A 23,401-nucleotide genomic window follows, 5' to 3' on the forward strand; every position below is an offset into this window, starting at 1 on the left:
TTAAATTTCTTTGTATTCACTCATCCATTCTTTCAACAAAAATATACCAAAACCACTTGAGTCCAGGCACAATATTCAGTGCTGGAGGACAAAAGTGACTAAGACACAGACTAGTCTGGAAGATGAACAATGACAAGGTCTTGCGACAGATGCTGTAAAGGAGGTGCCTGCAGAGTGCCAGCGAGCCCTGAGGGGTCAGGGGACGTTCTCAGGAGGAGTCTCAGCTACTCCACCACACCGCCATGCAAAGGAACGGCTTCACCAGCCAGTGAATGAAATCCCTCCCGTAGGGGCCATAGGGGCAGTCATGAACGACACCCAGTTCTCTGCTGGGATTGAGGGTAACTCCAGTGGCTGAGTCAGATCCTGCGTAAACCAAGAGGACATTACTGGAACTGTGATTAAAACATGCCAAAATAAAGCCAAACCTTCCTACGCTATAGCTCTCTGTCATTTCAGAATATGAGTGCTAATCATTCTCCAGTGAAAACAAATCTGTGCTTTATTGTGGGTAAAGAAACAAAAAAGGGGGGAGGGGGTTCTGGAAACAACTTCGAGGAAGGAGACCATCCTGATGAACGCTTTGACAATCAGGTAAACAGAACATCTCCCATGCCCAGCACAGTCATTCAATGTGGTGACCATGGTGGCCGAGTCAACCATGCGAAAGTTGTGGGAGATCAAGGTCTAGGACATAGATGGCCGAGAAGCAACTGGGTGTAACACCAGCCCTTCCCTACTAGCAGGTACCCTTAGTGGATCTCAGTCTTCTCAAATCTTCAAAAGAGGGGCTAGAGTAGACAAGGCCTCTTCCACCTCCTTAATTTTTATGCTGCTAGAAAATGACATAAGTAGAATTCACTCTTAGACCAACTATATGTTCTCCTAAACTAATCTTCAGAAATTTTCCACCATTTACAAACAACGGGAGAGCTTGTTTTAATTTACAGCCCTCAAGTTGGTGCTTTGCCCAATTCCAAATCCTAAGGAGATTCTGACCCAGGATCATCAATTGCTAGTTTGTCAAAGTCAAGGATACCACGAGCTATTAGATAACACATTCCTCATTCTTTCCTCTCTGCAGCTTGCTCGAGCCTGTTTCCTTCACCAAGTCCTGCCTGTTCAGGCAGAGGCGGCAGAAGCCTCCTGTCCCATGAATCTCCCTAACAGGAAGGGAAATGTTTGAATCAATGCTTTTCACTTAATTTTTTTTAATGCCAGAGGAAAGAAGAAGCCAAGCCATGTCAAGCTACATAGGATTAAAATGTGATCAATAAGAGGGACGTTAAAATAGACAAGCTGAAAAGAATTCTTCCAAGATTGAATTTATACAATGTTATTCAAACTACCATTAAATATCCTTAAGTACTTTTCTTTTAAACACCAACATTTTATTTACCCAAGAACTGGAAGAGATCTGCAGCATTCTACAGTGACGAAGATTCAATAGGGGCTTTAGATCACAAACACCTCGGTGACCTCAGCACACTTACAACCACTCTCAACCTAAGTTTCCTCATCTGTAAAATGGAGACAATACATAGTTTCTATTATATACACAGTATTTATTATACTACTTTGTATTAAGCACATACTATTATACTATTTGTATCATCTACATAGTATTATGCTACCTTACTTTATATACACATATATAATATATACACACAAAATACATAATTCAGAAACCAGTTATTAATAACGTACTATGTGCTAGACTCTAGGTAATAATAAGCACATTATCTAATTATTGCAATATATTGCATTAACTTTTACAACCATTAGTTCTGCCTCTTCGTATCACTCATCTATTCAATAATTGAAGACAGTTGTGTGTGTGTAGCTATCTGCACAGTGCCGGACACTACAAAATGCTAAAAGAGGGGGGAGGGGAGGAAAGGTATCTATTACCATATATAAAGAAGATCCTATAGTCACTTTTATTTATTTATTTTTTTGGCCGCGCCACGTGGCTGGCGGGATCTCAGTTCCCCGACCAGGGATTGAACCAGGGCCAAGGCAGTGAAAACCCAGAATCCTAACCACTAGGACACCAGGGAACTCCCCTATAGTCACTTTTAGAACTACACAGAGGGAACAAAAAAGATTTGGAGACACAGATAGCAATTATGATTTACCTTTGCTAATAAATGACTGATACACTCAGAGATTATCACTGCTGTTGTGTGACTCAAAAGAAACAAGGTTGCATGCGGTTCCTTACATCTCTTCTTAAATGTGGTGGCCCTAGTCTTCATGACGACTTAGCCTCACCACACTGCCTACTTCAAAAAAAGCACAGAAAATCACGCTACTTTGTATTTCCTAAACAAAGTGCCACAAATCTGTAGCCCAAACAGGCTAAGAAGCACAGGAAGAATACGCTGGAAATAATTTGAAGAAGACTTTTAAGACCCGCCCTTATGTATTCACTCCTTCATTCATTTATTCATATTCTCTCTCTCGTTCTTTCTCCTCTGCTCTGGACAGTTCTGGATAAGTTTTATCTTTATTCCTGATTCACAGAAATCATAGAATCTTAAGGTTAGAAGGGACTTTGGAGGTCACTAAGAGGTCACGCTTCTTTCCTAGAGAAATACATACTGTCTCCCTGCAGTGGAGAAGCACATGGAGGCATTCTGAGGCCGAGCTGCTTGTTTCCTCTCTGACCAACAGAAAAATGACAGCTCCTACCTCATCTCAAAGGGGTGCTGGGATGAATATACACAAATGATAATGTATGCAAAGAATTCAGTAAGGCGCCTGGCACAGAGCAGGTGCTCAAGAAATAGGGGCCAACCTTAATTTAGAAGTTATTCTGTGCCCTGCATGATGTTGAATGCTTGTCCACCTCTGGTGAAACTCAAGCCTCTGCCTCCTAAAGCAGCTGTGCCGTTGTTTGGGAGCTCTCACCATTGCCAGGTGTTTTTTTTTTTTTTTTTTTTTTTTGCGGTTCGCGGGCCTCTCACTGTTGGGGCCTCTCCTGTTGCAGAGCACAGGCTCCGGACACGCAGGCCCAGCGGCCATGGTTCACGGGCCCAGCCGCTCTGCGGCATGTGGGATCCTCCCGGACCGGGGCACGAACCCGTGTCCCCTACATCGGCAGGCGGACTCTCAACCACTGTGCCTCCAAGGAAGCCCGCCAGGTTTTTCTTTACTTTGCGCTAAATGAGCTTTGGCTTCCACACACCGCCCTCTACACAGATATGGAATGGAACCCCTCAACTCCAAGCTAACTTTTCAGGGAACCAATGACAGTTGTCCTGTTCTCTGCTCATTTTTTTTTCCAGCCTGAATGTTCCCCCTGGTTCTCAAGTGCCTCACCATCCTCCTCCTGCCAGCCACATCCTGACTCATTCATCTTCCTCAAAGTGTGCAGCTCCTCAGAACTGCACCCCACACTCCAGGTACAGGCTGGTTTGCCAAGAAGACCTGTTCTGAATAAAATATTATTATACATTGCATTGTATATACAATGTATTGTTAAAAGCTTAGTGGCTTGGGGGGCAACCCCCTTGTGACATTATTCATACTGAGTTCTAAGTCCACTAAAAGCCCCAAATCCTTTCCGTGCACACTACTAATAAGCCATGTCTCCCCCAGAGGAGGTCTAGGGGATGCAAATGTAGAGGCTGCACTTTTAGTGGTTTAATAGTCATCTTGTTATATTGAAATATTTTGGATCATGATTCTGTCATCAAGCTCTCAGCTGTCCCTCTGGGTTCACACACAGATTTGATAATTACACCTTCTCAGTCCAGTTTACACCCCATTCCTTGCCGTGGCCACCAGCTTCAGGCAGGGGAAACCTGACAGCACCCCACCTCCATCATGCCACTTCTCTCTAGCTCTCTGCCTTGGGGCTTCTCCAACACCATGCCTGGGACACTGTGGAAAGGAGCAGCACGTGCCCATGTGCAAACCTGGAAGTACGGGGACTTAGCACCCTGGGGCAACCCTTGACTAAGAGGAGAGGGGAACCCGTGGATAAATGCCCACCGTGTCTATGCCTTCTGAGGCACAGTCTGCATGGCCCCTCAGAGGGTCCCATGGGACTGAGCCCCAGTGCCCATGACAGTGACCAGTTCAACCACATCGGCTTGTGTTGGCCTCCCCTCCTTCCCTGTGTCTCTCCTCCCCAGCCCCCTTTCCTCTTCCCCAGGATCACTGCCAAAAATAAACCGCCTGCACGCCAGCCCTTGCCTCACGCTCTGCTTTCTTGGGGACCCCAGGCTAAGTCGCAGTCAACATGAATAATGATGTAGGACGTGTGAGCCCCAAGGCACAGCACCAAAGACCTCCCTTAAGGCTGACAGCGGCAGAAGTCACTCTAACGCCACCCAGCCCTCTTACGGGTGGGTGACTCTCCCCCAGCCCTCCCATGTCTCTATTTTACTCATCAAGAAATAAGAGGCTGGGCTTCCCTGGTGGTGCAGTGGTTGAGAGTCCGCCTGCCAATGCAGGGGACACGGGCTTGTGCCCCGGTCCGGGAAGATCCCACATGCCGCAGAGCAGCTGCGCCCGTGAGCCACGGCCGCTGGGCCTGCGTGTCCGGAGCCTGTGCTCCGCAACGGGAGAGGCCACAACAGTGAGAGGCCCGCGTACCGCAAAAAAAAAAAAGAAGAGGCTTTGTCAAAGGCTGTGCTGAAACTTAGATATGGAATGCCTACCAGAATTCCTGTAATCTGCCCAGAATACAGAAGACTCTCCGTAAATGTCAATGCTATCTCCCTTGCTTTCCTATTCCCCCATCAAAAGGGAAATGACATTAGTTCTCCATGACCCAGTCTTCCCATTCTTAGGAAAACCAGGCTGCTTCCTACTTCCTCATCCAAATGCTCATATATCAAGTTTCAGATACTCTCCTGGTAGCTTGCACAGGATCACTGTTGACCTCGCATATCCTTACAAGGGACAGAACTTACTTTTTCCCTCCTTTTTGCCTTCTCAGAGACATCATTATTTATGGAGGCTTCTGATGGTGCCTCTAGTATTCCTTCACAACTCTTGAGAAATTCAAAAGTGGTTTCGCATCGCCATTCTAGTCACGTATTTAAATCACATATTTAATGCACATACTCAGATATAAACGTATACAATGAAAGTACGTATTCTATATGTATTTGTGCTGCACACACACACTTGAATTCTACTGACAAATCAGGATAAGCTGCTTCAGAAGTTCCTATGTTGCATTTTATGGGAGGACGCTGGGGAAGTAGGAAGAGATCTCTCCCATCCGGTCTCTGGAGTTAACATTCCTGCTCTTACCAGCTCAACTTTACAGTCCATAGCGTCAGCACACCACACGCACACAGAATTCTTTCCTGGAACCTCATTTTCCATGGGACACTGATCATTAGAATGCCTGGAAATTCCAGCAGGGGCAAGGCCAAAAAGCTTGGGAAATGCTACAACATAGCCCAGATCTGCCTTCCTCAATCCCAGCCTCCATTCAGGCTGTGACGATCTCCAAGCCTGGGGAAATCACAGAGATTTCAAACTTCTCTCCTTGGAAAGTTAGTGTTGGGGGGTGGAGATAGGGTTTGATGGGAGGGGGACCATCCACTTACCATAAGCTTTCATCTAAGTTTTCATTTGCAAACAAAGACCTTGCGATACTCATCCATGAAACTTGAAAGCCAACGCACCAATTACCTCTAAATGACCTTCCACCTCTAATAGCCTATGATCTTTCTACTCAAAGTGTGGTCCGCAGACCTGCAGCAGCAGCATCCCCTGGGAGTTGATTAGAAATGCAGGAACTCTGGGCCTCCCACAGGCCTCCTCAATAAGAATTTTCGGTTTAACAAGATCCCCAAGCGATCTGTATGCATATTAAATTTTGAAAACTAGTTTAAGACACTTTTATCTTTTTCTGTAAGTCAGCGGTCCCCAGCCTTTTTGGCACCAGGGACCGGTTTCGTGGAAGATCCACAGACGGGGTTGGGGGAGGGGAAGTGGGGGGGGGATGGCTCAGGCGGTAATGCGAGCGATGGGGAGCGGCAGATGAAGCTTCACTGGCTCTCCCTCCGCTCACCTCCCGCTGTGCAGCCTGGTTCCTAACAGACCTCAGACTGGTATCAGTCCGCGGCCCAGGGGTTGGGGATCCCTGCTGTAAGTGTTTAACATGTTTCTTCTTAACACTAGTTCTAATCAAAGTAACATATGAAAGTATTCTACTAAAAGGAACCAAGAGAGAGAACTACTACTAAGTCTCATAATTTTTTTTTTTTTTTGCGGTACGCGGGCCTCTCACTGTTGTGGCCTCTCCCATTGCGGAGCACAGGCTCCGGACGCGCAGGCTCAGTGGCCATGGCTCACGGGCCCAGCCGCTCCACGGCATGTGGGATCTTCCCAGACCGGGGCACGAACCCGTGTCCCCTGCATCGGCAGGCAGACTCTCAACCACTGCGCCACCAGGGAAGCCCTAAGTCTCATAATTTTAATGGGTAATTTTAGGGAAAAAAATTTGGCGTGAGCTGATATGCTGTTTTCCTCCTTTAAACATGTTAGAAATCAGAGGAGTGTTTGGATTGCTCCTTCTTCCATTCAAGAATTCATTCCTGATGGACAATATGCACCATGCTCCCCTCTTTCTAATGTACTCATACTCATCTTTCAAAGACCCAGGAAGAACTTCCCTGGTGGCGCAGTGGTTAAGAATCCGCCTGCTAATGCAGGGGACACGGGTTCGAGCCCCGGTCCGCGAAGATCCCACATGGCCTGGAGCAACTAAGCCCGTGCACCACAACTACCGAGCCTGCGCTCTGGAGCCCGCGAGCCACAACTACTGAAGCCCACGGGCCTAGAGCCCGTGCTCCACAATGAAGAGTAGCCACCCCTCGCCACAACTAGAGAAAGTCTGCACACAGCAATGAAGACCCAACGCAGCCAAAAATAAATAAATTTATTTTTAAAAAGGGGGGGGCCTGGAAGCCTGCCCCTTACGTGGTCCAACAGACTCCCCCCTATATGTGTGGTTTTCTTGACAAAACTTTCATTAAAGGTACTAAAAAGGCAAGAATCTTGTAAGCTCTAAAGCACTTGTTGCAAATGACCCACTCAAGTTTACTTCTTCCATTCGTTACTTCTTGGACAACCCAACCCATCCTGTTCTCTTCCCTTCACTCAAGTCCAGTTTTGTTCTCTCACTGGAAACACAGCATTTAGCAACTTTTTACAGTCTAATTATTAACCCATACAGATCATCCTTAGCTTACAACGGGGTTACCTCCTGATAAACCCATTATGAGTTGAAAATGCATTTAATACACTTAACCCACCTAGCTTAGCCTTGCCCACTTAAATGTGCTCAAACACTTTCATTAGCCTACAGTTGGGCAAAACCATCCAACACAAAGCCTGTTTTATAATAAAGTGTTGAATATCTCATGTAATTTATTGAATACTGTACTGAAAGTGAAAAACAGAATGGTTATATGGGTCCCAAATGCTTCTAAGAATATCGGTTGTTTTCCCTCGTGATTGTGTGGCTGACTGGGGGCTGCCACTGCCCAGCATCACAAGAGAGGACCGTGGGGCAGATTGCTAACCTGGGAGAAGATCAAAATTCAGAATTCTAGGAACGACTTCTACAGCACACATATCGCTTTTGGAATCGTAAAGTCAAAAAACTAATGCAAACTGCCGTAAGTCAGGGATCACCTGTATATATGTTGTTTTACCTCCACAACTCGAGTGTAAGCTCCTTGAGGGGAATCATCACACCTCCTTTGCCTTTGGACACAGCTCCCAGCTCTCGGCTGCAGGACTTGGTGAATTAATAAGTAGTGAGGAACTTGATCCCACAGTTTCTTACCAGATACTCTTCTCCAGGTACCACTTAACAGTCTTACTTATTGCATAAAAGAAACCACTGAATCGTTTGATTTCTTTCTCCCTGCTAAACCAAGACAAGGAAAACTGTATTAAAATGATGATACCTAGGTGAGAACAAAACCCTAGAACTAGCTTATGAGTTCCAAGGAGTGAAATGCTCCTACATATAATAAAAGCAGCAGGTTCCTCTGAACTCCAGCTGGCTCCTGGAGTGCAGGCTTCAGAGCAAAGCCCAAGCCTTGACTAGCTAACCTTGAGAGAAAGCTTCGCTCCTCTTCTGAAAGTTCTGCTTTCCTTGGGAGATTCCTGCCTCAGGCGGCTTCCACAGAAGCAAAAAATAGCTCAGAGGAGACGTCTGATTCTGCATCTCAATCTACGTGAACTGGATGAACTCAGTAATGCCTTGGAAGGAATGATTAGAAAAGATGGAAAGAAAGGAACAGGCTAAAAATTCAAAGTAGTAATTATATTTTTAAAAGAAAAAAAAGGATTTTTATGAGCACCACAGCTTTCCTAGCAAATGACTTACGTAAGTCACTTCCCTCGTGGATGAAAACCTCCAAATTTTCCTCAGGTCAAGGAGGAGAGTATTTTCTCTTCCGTGGTGTTGTCAATTCTTATTAGAATTAAGCTTCTGCAGGATATACTGGGGAGCTTTCAGTTACTTCTCAGCCCTTCTGACCCTCATTTCACTCTCAGTTTGTTTATTTATACATAAACAAACCAGTTTGACTGCTATGTTTGTCTGCCTTCTACTTGCTTTGATGGGACCTATTTATAACACGTACTCAGTTGCTAAAGCCTTTGAGCATCCAAGCTAAGCAACCAAATGCAATTTATTTGCAACAAAGATCACAAATGCCTGTGACCTGCTACCTGTCATCCCAGACCAACCCAAAGAAAATTACAACACCCAAAGTGAAAAGTGTTTCAGATATGAAGTCCCTAGATATTTCATTCCTCCAAATGATTTCTTTTTTTCACATTCACCAACTGAAGGTAAAAAGTGTTGACAAGTTATTTGGGAAAACTGGGTCAGGGCTGTGTTTTTTAGGACTCAACATGATATAAAATAGAGTAATACAGCTAAAATATAGAAGGTGGAGCAAAGTAGACTCATATCTTTTCAGGTTCCAAGTCATCTTCAATCTCTTCCAGATAATCCTTGAAATAAAAGATGCCCTATCAGGACTTCCCTGGTGGCGCAGTGGTTAAGAATCCGCCTGCCAATGCAGGGGACGTGGGTTCGAGCTCTGGTCCACGACATGCCATGGAGCAAGTAAGCCCATATGCCACAACTACTGAGCCTGTGCTCTAGAGCCCACGAGCCACAACTACTGAGCCCGTGTGCCACAACTACTGAAGCCCACGTGCCTAGAGCCCATGCTCCACAAGAGAAGCCACCGCAATGAGAAGCCTGAGCACCGTAATGAAGAGTAGCCCTCACTCACCACAACTAGAGAAAGCCCACTCAGAGCAATGAAGACCCAACGCAACCAAAAATAAATAAAATTTTTAAAAAAGATGCCCTATCATTTAGGAAAGCATTATTTATATAAATTTCATATTAATTAGAGGCAAATTTAAACCTGGGGGACAGAATAGGTCCTCACTGGATTGTTAACAAGTAGCTTCCAGCCAATAACAAGGTTTCATTAGTCCCGTTCTACAGATGAGAAAACTAAGGCTCAGAATTAAGTGACTAGCCCAATTCAAAATCCATACTCTAAGAATCCTCTACACATATCCCCTCCTATGGACATAAATAAATGGTTATCTGGTAAGACCTTCTTTTCCTATCTCAGTCCTTCCTTCTCCCCCATACAGCAATGCTGAGAGCAACAAAGCTGCCTTTGGCTGATGATGCCATCATGTGGCCAAAATGGAAATTGTCTGAACCAAACTTTGCCTCACCTCTCCCATTTTTGCCTCTCAGAGAATCATGCATATATTACAAAGCTTTCCCAAAAGTGTACACAGACACACACACACACACACACACACACCCTTTTCATCTTTTAACTTTCTTCTTCCCTCCTCATTCTCAGCACACCCCTGCCTAAAAGTCTTCTTGGGTTCTCTATCATCTCTGCAGGATTAAGTTAAATTCCTTAGCTGGCAAAGTCCTGCACACACATGACTTCTGTTTTAACTTCTCTTTCTTAGATCCCAGCATTCTACATCTTTTGAGCCACTCTGAACTCATTATTTCTTGCACACAACAAGGCCCTTTCGTAAGACAACGTTTTTATAAATGCTATCTCTTCTGCTTGGAAAACACCTTCAAGCCCGCTCTCTACAATCCTTTCTACATACTGAACCAACTCCTATTCACCCTTCAAAACTCAAACATATCTCCTCTGCAGTGGAGGCTTCCCTGACTCCTCCAGGCAATTAGCTGTACATTCGCAATGCTCCCAGAACCTCTCCCCTACCCTTTTTATTCCTATGTCTATGCTTCTGTACCTGTGATATGGTATTTAGTCATTTACTCGACACTCGGTATCTATGCACCAGGCATTGGAATACAGTAAATTACCTTTGTTCCCACTGCATAACACAGGGCCAGCAAAGTAGCAGGCAGTCAGTAAATGTTTGTTGAATGAAAAAGTGAAAGGAGACTGGGCCGGACTGAAGCTAGACTGGGCCCAGCGTGAGGCATCAGGTGAACAAATTTCGTTTTAAGGCCAAACAAGCAGGTTAACCTTACCCAAGATAATCGTGAATTACAGTGGCCACTGCAAGAACTTTTAACCTGGATAAGCTTTTCAACTTATGAGGTGCCCTAGAGAAAAATGGTTCTTGGCCAAGCACTCACTAAAAACAGAAGAGGGAAAACTACTTTTCTGCCTCTTCATGACCTTCTGGTGGCCAGGATAAGACCACCTGGGACATCCCACTCACTCCAGAGCCTGCAGAATCCTGGGGAAAACTGGCAGAAGAAAGCAAAGGCCGTGTGGCTGACAAGGTCTTGCTGTTCCGGCTGGGTGTCGGGGCTGAGCCTCTCAGGTGGGAGAGCCGAGTTCAGGACACTGGTCCCACAGAGACCTCCCAGCTCCACGTAATATCAAACGGCGAAAGCTCTCCCAGAGATCTCCATCTCAACACAAAGACCCAGCTCTACTCAATGACCAGCAAGCTACAGTGCTGAGCACCCTATGCCAAACAATTAGCAAGACAGGAACACAACCCTACCCATTAGCAGAAAGGCTGCCTAAAATCATAATAAGGTCACAGACACACCAAAACACACCACTGGACACGGTCCTGCCCACCAGAAAGTCAAGATCCAGCCTCATCCACCAGAACACAGACACTAGTCCCCTCCACCAGGAAGCCTACACAACTCACTGAACCAACCTTAGCCACTGGGGGCAGACACCAAAAACAATGGGAACTATGAACCTGCAGCCTGTGAAAAGGAGACCCCAAACACAGTAAGTGAAGCAAAATGAGAAGACAGAGAAACACACAGCAGAAGAAGGAGCAATGTAAAAACCCACCAGACCAAATAAATGAAGAGGAAATAGTCTACCTGAAAAGGAATTCTGAGTAATGATAGTAAAGATGATCCAAAATCTTGGAAACCCAATGGAGAAAATACAAGAAACATTTAACAAGGACCTAGAAGAACTAAAGAGCAAACAAACAATGATGAACAACACAATATATGAAATTAAAAATTCTCTAGAAGGAATCAATAACAGAATAACTGACGCAGAAGAATGGATAAGTGACCTGGAGGATAAAATAGTGGAAATAACTACTGCAGAGCAGAATAAAGAAAAAAGAATGAAAAGAATTGAGGACACTCTCAGAGACCTCTGGGACAACATTAAATGCACCAACATTCAACTTACAGGGGTCTCAGAAGAAGAAGAGAAAAAGAAAGGGACTGAGAAAATATTTGAAGAGATTATAGTTGAAAACTTCCCAAATATAGGAAAGGAAATAGTCAATCTAGTCCAGGAAGCGCAGAGAGTCCCATACAGGTTAAATCCAAGAAGAAACACACCAAGACACATATCAAACCATCAAAAATTAAATAAAAAGAAAAAATATTAAAAGCAGCAATGGAAAAACAATAAATAACATACCAGGGAATCCCCATAAGGTTAACAGCTGATCTTTCAGCAGAAACTCTGCAAGCCAGAAGGGACTGGCAGGACATATTTACAGTGATGAAAGGGAAAAACCTACAGCCAAGATTACTCTACTGAGCAAGGATCTCATTCAGATTCGACGGAGGAATTAAAACCTTTACAGACAAGCAAAAGCTAAGAGAATTCAGCACTACCAAACCAGCTTTACGACAAAGGCTAAAGGAGCTTCTCTAGGCTAGAAACACAAGAGAAGGAAAAGACCTACAATAACAAACTCAAAACAATTACGAAAATGGGAATAGGAACATACATATTGATAATTACCTTAAATGTAAATAGATTAAATGGTCCAACCAAAAAACACAGACAGCCTGAATGGATACAAAAGCAAAATCTGTATATATGCTGTCTACAAGGCACCCACTTCAGACCTAGGGACACATACAGACTGAAAGTGAGGGGATGGAAAAAGATATTCCATGCAAATGGAAATCAAAAGAAAGCTGGAGTAGCAATTCTCATATCAGACAAAATAGACTTTAAAATACAGACTATTACAAGAGACAAAGAAGAACACTACATAATGATCAAGGGGTCAATCCAAGAAGTTAGAGCAATAGTAAATATTTATGCACCCAACATAGGAGCACCTCAATACATAAGGCAAATACTAACAGCCATAAAAGGGGAAATCGACAGTAACACAATCATAGTAGGGGACTTTAACCCCCCCCCCACTTTCACCAATGGACAGATCATGAAAAATGAATATAAATAAGGAAACACAAACTTTAAATGATAAATTAAACAAGATGGACTTCATTGATATTTATAGCACATTCCATCCAAAAACAACAGAATACACTTTCTTCTCAAGTGCTCCAGGATAGATCGTATCTTGGGTCACAAATCAAGCCTTGGTAAATTTAAGAAAACTGAAATCGTATCAAGTATCTTTTTCGGCCACAACGCTATGAGACTAGATATCAATTACAGGAAAAAATCTGTAAAAAATACAAACACATAGAGGCTAAACAATATACTACTAAATAACCAAGAGATCACTAAGGAAATCAAAGAGGAAATCAAAAAATACCTAGAAACAAACGACAATGAAAACACGAGGAACTAAAACCCACAGGAGGCAGCAAAAGCAGTTCTAAGAGGAAAGTTTATAGCAATACAATCCTACCTCACGAAACAAGAAACATCTGAAATAAACAACCTAATCTTACACCTAAAGCAACTAGAGAAAGAAGAACAAAAACCCCCAAAGTTAGCTGAATGAAAGAAACCATAAAGATCAGACCAGAAATAAGTGAAAAAGAAATGAAGGAAACAATAGCAAAGATCAAGAAAACTGAAAGCTTGTTCTTTGATAAGATAAACAAAATTGATAAACCATTAACCAGGCTCATCAGGAAAACAAGGGAGAAGACTCAAATCAATAGAATTAGAAATGAAAAAGGAGAAGTAACAACTGACACTGCAGAAATACCAAAGATCATGAGAGATTACTACAAGCAACTATATGCCAATAAAATGGACAACCAAGAAGAAATGGAAAAATTCTTAGAAAAGCACAACCTCTGAGACTGAACCAGGAAGAAACAGAAAATATAAACAGACCAATCACAAGCACTGAAATTGAGACTGTAATTAAAAATCTTCCAACAAACAAAAGCCCAGGACCAGATGGCTTCACAGGCGAATTCTATCAAACATTTAGAGAAGAGCTAACACCTATCCTTCTCAAACTCTTCCAAAATATAGCAGAGGGAGGAACACTCCCAAACTCATTCTATGAGGTCACCATCACCCTGATACCAAAACCAGACAAAGAGGTCACAAAGAAAGAAAACTAAATGCTAATATCACTGATGAACATAGATGCAAATATCCTCAACAGAATACTAGCAACACAATCCAACAGCACATTAAAAGGATCATACATCACGATCAAGTGGAGTTTATCCCAGGAATGAAAGGATTCTTCAATATATGCAAATCAATCAATGTGATAAACCATATTAACAAATTGAAGGAGAAAAACCATATGATCATCTCAACAGATGCAGAAAACGCTTCTGACAAAATTCAACACCCATTTATGATAAAAACCCTCCAGAAAGTAGGCATAGAGGGAACTTAACTCAACATAATAAAGGCCATATATGACAAACCCATGGCCAACATCATTCTCAATGATGAAAAATTGAAACCATTTCCTCTAAGATCAGGAACAAGACAAGGTTGTCCACTCTCACCACTATTATTCAAAATAGTTTTGGAAGTTTTAGCCACAGCAGTCAGAGAAGAAAAAGAAATAAAAGGAATCCTAATTGAAAAAGAAGAAGTAAAGCTGTCACTGTTTGCAGATGACATGCTACTATACATAGAGAATCCTAAAGATGCTACTAGAAAACTACTAGAGCTAATCAATGAATCTGGTAAAGTAGCAGGATACAAAATTAATGCACAGAAATCTCTTGCATTCCTATACACTAACGATGAAAAATGTGAAAGAGAAATTAATGAAACACTCCCATTTACCATTGCAACAAAAAGAATAAAATACCTAGAAATAAACCTACCTAAGGAGACAAAAGACCCGTATGCAGAAAACTATAAGACACTGTTGAAAGAAATTAAAGATAATACAAAGAGATGGAGAGATATACCATGTTGTTAGATTGGAAGAATCAACATTGTGAAATTGACTATATTATCCAAAGCAATCTACAGATACAGAGCCATCCCTATCAAACTACCAATGGCATTTTTCACAGAACTAGAACAAAAAATTGCACAATTTGTAAGGAAACACGAAAGACACCGAATAGCCAAAGCAATCCTGAGAAAGAAAAACGGAGCTGGAGGAATCAGGCTCCCTGACTTCAGACTATAATACAAAGTTACAGTAATCAAAACAGTATGGTACTGGCACATAAACAGAAATATAGATTAATGAAACAGGATAGAAAGCCCAGAGATAAACCCACACACATATGGTCACCTTATCTTTAATAAAGGAGGCAAGAATATACAATGGAGAAAAGACAGCCTCTTCAATAAGTGGTGCTGGGAAAACTGAACAGCTACATGTAAAAGTATGAGATTAGATCACTCCCCAACACCATACACTAAAATAAGCTCAAAATGGATTAAAGACCTAACTGTAAGGCCAGACACTATAAAACTCTTAGAGGAAAACATAAGCAGAACACTCTATGACATAAATCACAGCATGATCCTTTTTGACCCACCTCCTAGAGAAATGGAAATAAAAACAAAAATAAACAAATGGGGCCTACATCGACAGACGAATGGATAAAGAAGATGTGATACATATATACAATGGAGTATTACTCAGCCATAAAAAGGAACGAAACTGGGTCATTTGTAGAGACGTGGATGGATCTAGAGACTGTCGTATGGAGTGAAGTAAGTCAGAAAGAGAAAAACAAATATCAGGTATTAATGCGTATATGTGGAACCTAGATAAAAGGTACAGATGAACCAGTATGCAGGACAGAAATTGAGACAGAAATGTAGAGAACAAATGTATGGACAGTAAATGGGGAAAGCAGCGGGGGGTGGGGGGGTGGTGTGATGAATTGGGAGACTGGGATTGACATGTATACACTGATGTGTATAAAATGGATGACAGGATAAGAACCTGCTGTATAAAGAAATAAATAAAATTAAATTCAAAAACAAAACAAAAAAAAACAAATGGGGCCTCATGAAACTTAAAAGCTTTTGCACAGCAAAGGAAAACATAAACACGATGAAAAGACAGCCCTCAGAATGGGAGAAAATATTTGCAAATGAAGCACTGACAAAGGATTAATCTCCAAAATTTACAAACAGCTCATGCAGTTCAATATGAAAAAAACAAACAACCCAATCCAAAAATGGGCAGAAGACCTAAATAGACATTTCTCCAAAGAAGATATACAGATTGCCAACAAACACATGAAAGGATGTTCAACATCACTAATCATTACAGAAATGCAAATCAAAACTACAATGAGGTATCACCTCACACCAGTCAGAATGGCCATCATCAAAAAATCTAGAAACAATAAATGCTGGAGAGGGTGTGGAGAAAAGGGAACTTTCTTGCACTGTTGGTGAGAATGTAAATTGATACAGCCACTATGGAGAACAGTATGGAGGTTCCTTAAGAAACTAAAAATAGAACTACCATACGACCAGCAATCCCAGTACTGGGCATATACCGTAAGAAAACCATAATTCAAAAAGAGTCATGTACCACAATGTTCACTGCAGCTCTATTTACAACAGCCAGGACATGGAAGCAACCTAAGTTCCACTGACAGATGAATGGATAAAGAAGATGTGGCACATATATACAATGGAATATTACTCAGCCATAAAAAGAAACAAAATTGAGTTATTTGTAGTGAAGTGGATGGACCTGGAGTCTGTCATACAGAGTGAAGTATGTCAGAAAGAAAAACAAATACAGTATGCTAACACATACATATGGAATCTAGGGGGAAAAAATGCTTCTGTAGAACCTAGGGGCAGGAGAGGAATAAAGACGCAGACATAGAGAATGGACTTGAGGACACGGGGAGGGGGAAGGGTAAGCTGGGACAAAGTGAGAGAGTGGCATGGACATATATACACTACCAAATGTAAAGTAGATAGCTCGTGGGAAGCAGCCACATAGCATAGGGAGATCAGCTCGGTGCTTTGTGACCACCTAGAGAGGTGGGATAGTGAGGGTAGGAGGGAGACACAAGAGGGAGGAGATATGGGGATATATGTATATGTATAGCTGATTCACTTTGTTATAAAGCAGAAACTACCACACCATTGTAAAGCAATTATACTACAATAAAGATGTTAAAAAAAAAAGAAAAAAGAAAAAGCGAAAGAAAGAACTACAAACAAGATCTTATCCAGGAAATATCATCAGGAAAGCCTATACTCTTCTGCTTTCCTTTTACTCAATTTATGATCTAAAAAATCAACTAAGGTATGGCATACCTACACCATGGAAACCAAAAACCATAAAAACATAGGACCCACATCTTTGCCCTCTAATGAGAGTAAATACACCCACAAGCCCTTTTCAATCTCCACAACTAATTTTGTCTTTAACACTACCATTTCAGATAATCCTTTCTCTTGTATTTAATTATAAGTAGAGTAACAATCTCTTTGCCATTTATTTACTACAAACATACGCAGTTTCCCCACAAAATATGCACTGTTTTGTGAATTAATAAACTTGTGGATTCACTTGTGAATCTCCATTTATTACACTATCTCCACTGGAAAAAATATTTCAAGTTCAAATGACAAAAGTCCTAAACTAGTGCCACACAATCTTCTTTGAAGATTTCCAAGTAAACTCAGCGGGTTCCATCTTTAGGTATCAAATGACATTTTAGCACCAAAAACAGACAGCTACAAACTGAGACTGGCCAGAAATCTCAATGTTAACCTGGGCTGGTGGCTGAAGGGCACGTATCTAAGGTTATGAGCGTTCTGGAAACAAGCCTCTACTTTACAGAGCGGAGCATGACCAGTACCCACTGACCAAATCCGGAGTGAAACACACACACACACACAACACACAAACAAATCCACAAGGACTAACTCAACCATGTTCTTTGGATCTCAGATGACCACGAACCTGAGGCAAAGGATGAACCAGTGAACCACTAGAATCTCAGTAAATGCTAAATTTAAGAGAACAAAAAGTTAGTATCAAAATACATCCCATGGATCTCAAATAAACCATGTTTAATGTGAAGGATTATCTATTTAAAGTTAGTCCTGTAGAAAACAAAGCCAAGTTTGCACTATTAGTAATTTTTTGGTTGTTATACTGAGGTCAAGCCCCAGATATGAATTTCGTTCTCATGCACCAAGTTTTAAAATCTCTGAACACCAGAAGAAATACATGTTTGTTTAATTGATGATTACAAAATAAAGTAAGTCACACATGATGATTTTGGTATAGGAAACCTCAGCCGGCCAATAAATGAGTCATTCTAAACAGCCTAGTTTTCTGAATGGGTAATAGCTTCACATGCCAAAAGAGCTCTGGAGGTTAATTACCTTGAGTGTTAATATTTCCAACGTTTATGGCATATTTCCCTCTCTTCTCAAAGAGTGTATTTAAAAATTTATCTTTTTTGGTAGTTCACTCTCATTAATGGTAAATAGCAATTATGGATTTATGTTATTACAAAGTAATGTCTGCAAGTCCGATTGAGGGTTCCTACCTTAATATTCCCAAACCTTCAGGGCTTCTGTTCCCAACTCTCATATCTAAAGTTATAATTTTTCTGTTTCTTTCCTAGTTGTCAAGCTGTCAGGGGTCACTTTTCACCATTGGTTACAGCAACTCCTCACCCCATTCTAAATGTGCTACCCCATATATTCTATGGATCATTTTTCAAATAAAATAAAGTTAGGATTGTTATCTAAAATAAGAGTAAGTTCTGAAAGAGCATCTAAAGCATTCTCCCAGACTTTATGCCATCTATTCCAATGCTGAGTAGGCATTTTTGCCCCTTGCCTGGTCCTTGGCTAGATTCCAGATACGTAAGGGAGCTGTGCTCCAGACAGGCTTTCTACGACAAATCTTGATGTTCCTTGTGATCCCTTAATGCAGAAGTAAACCAAACCATCACATGACCTCACTAATAAACTTCTGTCCTGGCCACATAACAAAAAGTGCAAAGTTTCCAAGGAAGCAAAATATCCAGGTTGAAAGGTTAATCCAGAAACTGGAAAATGGTCCCTATCTTACATAATGGTTATGGTTTCACATATCTACAGCATTTAGCATCATGAATAGGTAGGCAGCTTACACAAATAAGTACGGTTAAAAAAGATTTTTTGAGGGGAAAAATAACCAAATTATGTTGTTAAACTCATAGGAGTTCAATTTTTTTATTGGTTTATTAAAGTAAAAGATTTTTAAGCTAAGCAACTTCTTTTTAATTCCATACATCTAATGGCTTCACTTACTAAACGGATGGCTGCTATGTTGGGAAAAGTCTCCTCCTTTACTCAAAGGGAAAAAATGTTCCTCTAACATTTGAGTAACCTAAGGATTAATTATCATTGTTTTAAACAGCCCCTACAAGCAATGAGGTCAAGCATTCAACATAAATCACTGTACTTAAATTCTGTGCATTCTATAAAACGCAAAAGTTTATATAACCTTGCTTGTCAAACCTGAAAAAGCAAAATCAAGCAGGTGATCCACGCTACCCTGTCACATTAAGAATGGAAGTACGGAAGTAGGGCTTCCCTGGTGGCGCAGTGGTTGAGAGTCCACCTGCCGATGCAGGGGACACGGGTTCGTGCCCTGGTCCAGGAAGATCCCACATGTCGCGGAGCGGCTGGGCCCGTGAGCCGTGGCTGCTGAGCCTGCGCGTCCGGAGCCTGTGCTCAGTAACGCCGAGAGGCCACAATGGTGAGAAGCCCGCGTACCGCAAAAAAAAAAAAAAAAGAATGGAAGTAAAGAGGGACTTCCTGATGGTCCAGGGGTTAAGACTCCAAGCTCCCAGTGCAGGGCGCCGGGGTTCGATCCCTGGTCAGGGAACTAGATCCCGCATGCCACAACTAAATAAGATCCAGCCCACGGCAACAAAGATCCCCCGTGAGGCAACTAAGACCGGCGCAGCCAAATAAATAAATATTAAAAATAATAATAATAATAATGGAAGTAAAGAGAGCAGGTCATCAGTTATCCTAGTTATGTCTCCACACCCTTACGAAGGAGACTGGCCTTTCAGCTATTCATAAACACAGAACTGAAAGGGAAGGGGGCCCTGCCACTGCCACCCTTGTGAGTAACCAACAGGGTGGGCTGTTCGGCTCAGGCTGAATCCGTGGGACCTGTGGGATCTCCCTCAGTATGGCCCACCACACTAGGCAGCACCGGATCCTCTGGGTGCAGTCCTGTCTGGTCAGGAAAAGGGCTGTGAGGATTTCCAGCAGTCACTGCCAGCCTATGATTCTATATATGGAAACATCCCATCCTAGTGTTTCCAGCACCACGGGCACCACACCAGGGAGGAGGAGGGAGGAGCAGGCCAGCCCTCCTCTTGCTGTGCTGCCGGCATACTCACTTTCGTGTCTCCCAGGCCCTGCTGCCCTGGACTGGACCCTGTCATCAAATGGCAGCCCAGCCCTCTGCTGAGTCTTGCAGGCTGGCGGCTCTAACATGGAACAGCTGGAAGAGGACCCTGCATTCTTTTCTCTGTGTAAACACTGGGGGCTCTGTTCACCCTCCTGCTGCAGCATGAACTAAAGAATTTTCCCCATGCAACATTACAACCAACAGACCTTTCCCCATCCCCCATCCTCACCTCCCACCCCCAGGCCCGGATATAATTTCAGTCTGTCACCACCCATGCTAGCAAACAGCAAACTGCTGAACCTTTCAGTACATTCACTTTCTATGCTAGTCGAGGTGTCTGTAAATACACTAGCAGGGTAATAGGAAACAATTCTGTTATGCTCAATAAAGTTTCCTGACAAAAGCATTAATGACCCTGATTCATGCCTGCTCCCTATGAGACCCTTTCTACAAGATGTATATCAATATAAATAATGTCGTGATAGTTAAGTATAACCACGTAGTATACGAACTGCAAATATGTTAATAGTCTATAGCATCACCTACAAATTATTCTGAAGACAGAGCTCTAAAATTGGAATATCCGTGGGGAAAAATGAACACAAAATTGGATTTTCATGTATTCCTCATACAGCCTCATCAAAGCTTGTCTTCTGAAGGGCAGTCCCAGGCTTCTTCATGTGTTGCTGAAATCCAAAGAGCCACGTTGCCCAAAAGAAGAAAGGGGGGGGGGGAAGAGCCCAGAAAATCCAGACTCTACGTGACCTGACTTACTTATTTCCCAGGAAACTGCATGAGAGAAAAATCAATCATTCATGCTACCGTAGCTACCACATTTAATGGACTAAGGGAGTTGACAGTGGGCAAAAAAACGAAGCGGCCAGCGGAGGTTAGTGGGTGGCAGGGCCTGGGGCGGGGGCCGGTGGCGGGAGACGCCAAGGACCCAGGGGCCTCGAGGTTCTGTCGCCACGGACCAGCGGTCGGGGGGCGGGGCCAGGCCCGAGGCTGGGAAGGGGGGGAGGGCGTGGACAGGACAGCGGGACGGCGGCTGCCGCGCACTTACCGGGACTGTTGGCCTCGCCTTCTAGGACGTGCAGCTCGGTGCAGTCGGCCAGCGAGTGCTCCAGGCAGAGCTGGAGGAAGCGGGCCTGGGTCTGGCTCACGCGCTTGAGCAGCGACAGCAGTGCAACAGTCTGCTCGCACTCGTTCCAGCCCTTAAACCAGCCCGCCAGCACCCCGACCTGGTCGCGAAACATCATGGTTAGGGGGCGGCCCTCGGTCTACAAAGCCCCCTCCGAGCCCCAGCCCGCCCCGCCCGCCCCAAAGTTTGGCGGAGCCGCAGCCCAGCGGCCGCCGGAGACGCGTTCCCGTTCCAAGGTGGCTCTGGTGCCCGGACGCTGCAGGTACTGCCTCGGCTCCTGCCTCTCTCGTCTGGTTTCAGTTACGTTCTGGTGGTTCTGGCTGATTTCCCCAGAGATGATGACAGACAGTAGCACGGAAATGTTTGTTGTTGTTTTTTTTAAATAACGATTTAAAAAAAAATTTTTCCCCACAAGGCACACAAACTGAAGAATGCTCTCTTTCCCCCCTCCCCCGCCTTCTTCTCGCAGCTTCGGGATGGTGATTTCCGGTGTCCCGGGGTCTCTCCCCCGCTGGGCGGCAGCTCGGACCCTTCACACCCGCATTCCCGAGTGGCGATCACCACTGGAAGGAGAGAAAAGGCTGCAGTGAGACCTCGGCCGGCGAGGGAGCGCGCGCGGGAAACGAGTGCATTAGAGGGGGTGGAGGGGGGCGCCCCGCGGGGGGTTTGGTCCCCCAAATTCCGGCCGCCCCCTCCGCACCCGGATGCTGGAGAGGAGCTATTCCCGTTCTGGGAAAGGCAAGAAGCTTCCTTCCCAGGTGCGTGAGGAGACCGCCCGGCTTCCTGTTGCTGCCGCTGCGAACGGCTAGTGCTCCCCACACACCCCACCCGGGGTGGCCTCGGGGACTGTGCCTGCAAACGCCCGCACCAGCAACAGATCTTTCTCGCGCAGAAAACTTGCAATGCGGCTGCGGAGGGGCGCGGGGGTGGGGGTGGGGGCTAATGCAAAGCAGAGGCGGAGGCAGCAGCAGCCCGAGTTCCTTCCTCCTCCTCCTCCTCCTCCTCTCCCGCCTCCTCCTCCGCCACCTCCTCCTCCCGGAGAAGCAGCCGAACGGCTGCAGCTCCATCTACAGCAACAGCCAGCATCTCCACCGCCAGGCGCCCCTCTGGATTTAGGCCGTGAGCAGCCGCGGCAACAGCTCGAGACAAAAATAAACTCTCCCCACCCAAAGCTCAGCGTCCAGCGGGCGGAGGCGCAGCCGGAGCCCCGACTATCCCGCGCCGCGCCGCTCCAGCCCACCCGGGAGGTCTCCGAGAGCCTGCTTCGCCCTGAGCGATCAGATGTGTGCGTGCGTATGCGTCTGTGTGTATGCGAGTGTGTACGCGTGTGTGTGCTGTAGGCATCCTGCCCCCGCTGCCGCCGCCTACGGGCGGGTCTGTCCGGCCCACCGCCTCGCCCGCGCGTCCCAGGCCGAAGGCAGCACGGCTATGGGCGAACGCCGAGCGCGGAGACAGCCGAGCCTACAGCACTGCCTCCCCCGGCGGGCAGGGCGGCTCCGCGGGAACTGCGGCTCCGCGCCGCCCGCACACGCCCCCGAAGCACCGCAAAGAAGAAAAGTTCGGTTTCGGGGGCTCCCCCAGTCCTAACCCTGTTCGGGTGGCAGCCAGCGGACGGCGAAGAGAGCCCAGCGACTCAGCCAGCCCTCGAGGGGCGGCTCGCTCCCAGCACCCCGTTTCCCGGCTCCCAGAACTTCGCGGCTCCCAGAACTTCTCCCCTCCGGGAAGGGGACCCAGTGACCCACTGGGGCAAAAGAGAGACAGGGCGCTCACCTGGGAGCGGCTCATCCTGGCTGCTCGCGGCCCCAAGCGCGGGTCCGGGACCGCAGCGGCTCTCAGCGAGGTTGGGGGCGCCCGGAGCGCGGGCTGCGGGCCATGCCGTCGGGGCGGGCGGCGCTGAGAGAGTGCGGCGCTGCGGGTCCGGGCCGCCGCCGCCGCCGCCGCTCCTGCCGCCTCCAGTGTCGGCTCGCGGAGGACTGAGCCGCCCGAGCCGGAGCTCCCCACATGCTACTGATTAACATACACCATTACATCATGGGCTTGGCAGGGAGCGCCCGAGAAGGGGGGAGAGGAACCCGGGCGGCGGCGGCAGCGGCGGCAAGCGGGGGGAGTCGGGGGAGGATCCCCGGGCCCGGCCTGCGGCGGGGGTGGGGGGGTGGATTCCTAAGTGGGGACCAG

The 23,401-nt window shown here is 45.1% G+C and overlaps 1 protein-coding gene across 11 annotated transcripts in view; it reads right to left on the reverse strand.

Annotated features, from left to right (window-relative positions):
* SAMD4A (sterile alpha motif domain containing 4A) overlaps nt 1–23,136 on the reverse strand; it is a 235,424-nt gene extending 212,288 nt beyond the window's left edge. For 7 of the 11 annotated variants that reach the window (XR_010942868.1, XM_067735212.1, XM_067735204.1 and 4 more), the window contains exons 1-2: nt 22,997–23,136; nt 21,149–21,789 (exon numbers count right to left, since the gene is read on the reverse strand). Coding sequence is in view for 9 of the 11 variants with exons in the window: in XM_067735212.1 (XP_067591313.1) it covers nt 21,149–21,344 (196 nt within the window). In the remaining 2 variants the exon portion in view is untranslated. The other 4 variants (XM_067735161.1, XM_067735154.1, XM_067735144.1 and 1 more) reach the window with 4 other exon arrangements.
* Between the last annotated feature and the right edge of the window lie 265 nt (nt 23,137–23,401).

The sequence above is a fragment of the Pseudorca crassidens genome, chromosome 1 (assembly GCF_039906515.1).
Source record: "Pseudorca crassidens isolate mPseCra1 chromosome 1, mPseCra1.hap1, whole genome shotgun sequence".
Classification (NCBI taxonomy): domain Eukaryota; kingdom Metazoa; phylum Chordata; class Mammalia; order Artiodactyla; family Delphinidae; genus Pseudorca; species Pseudorca crassidens.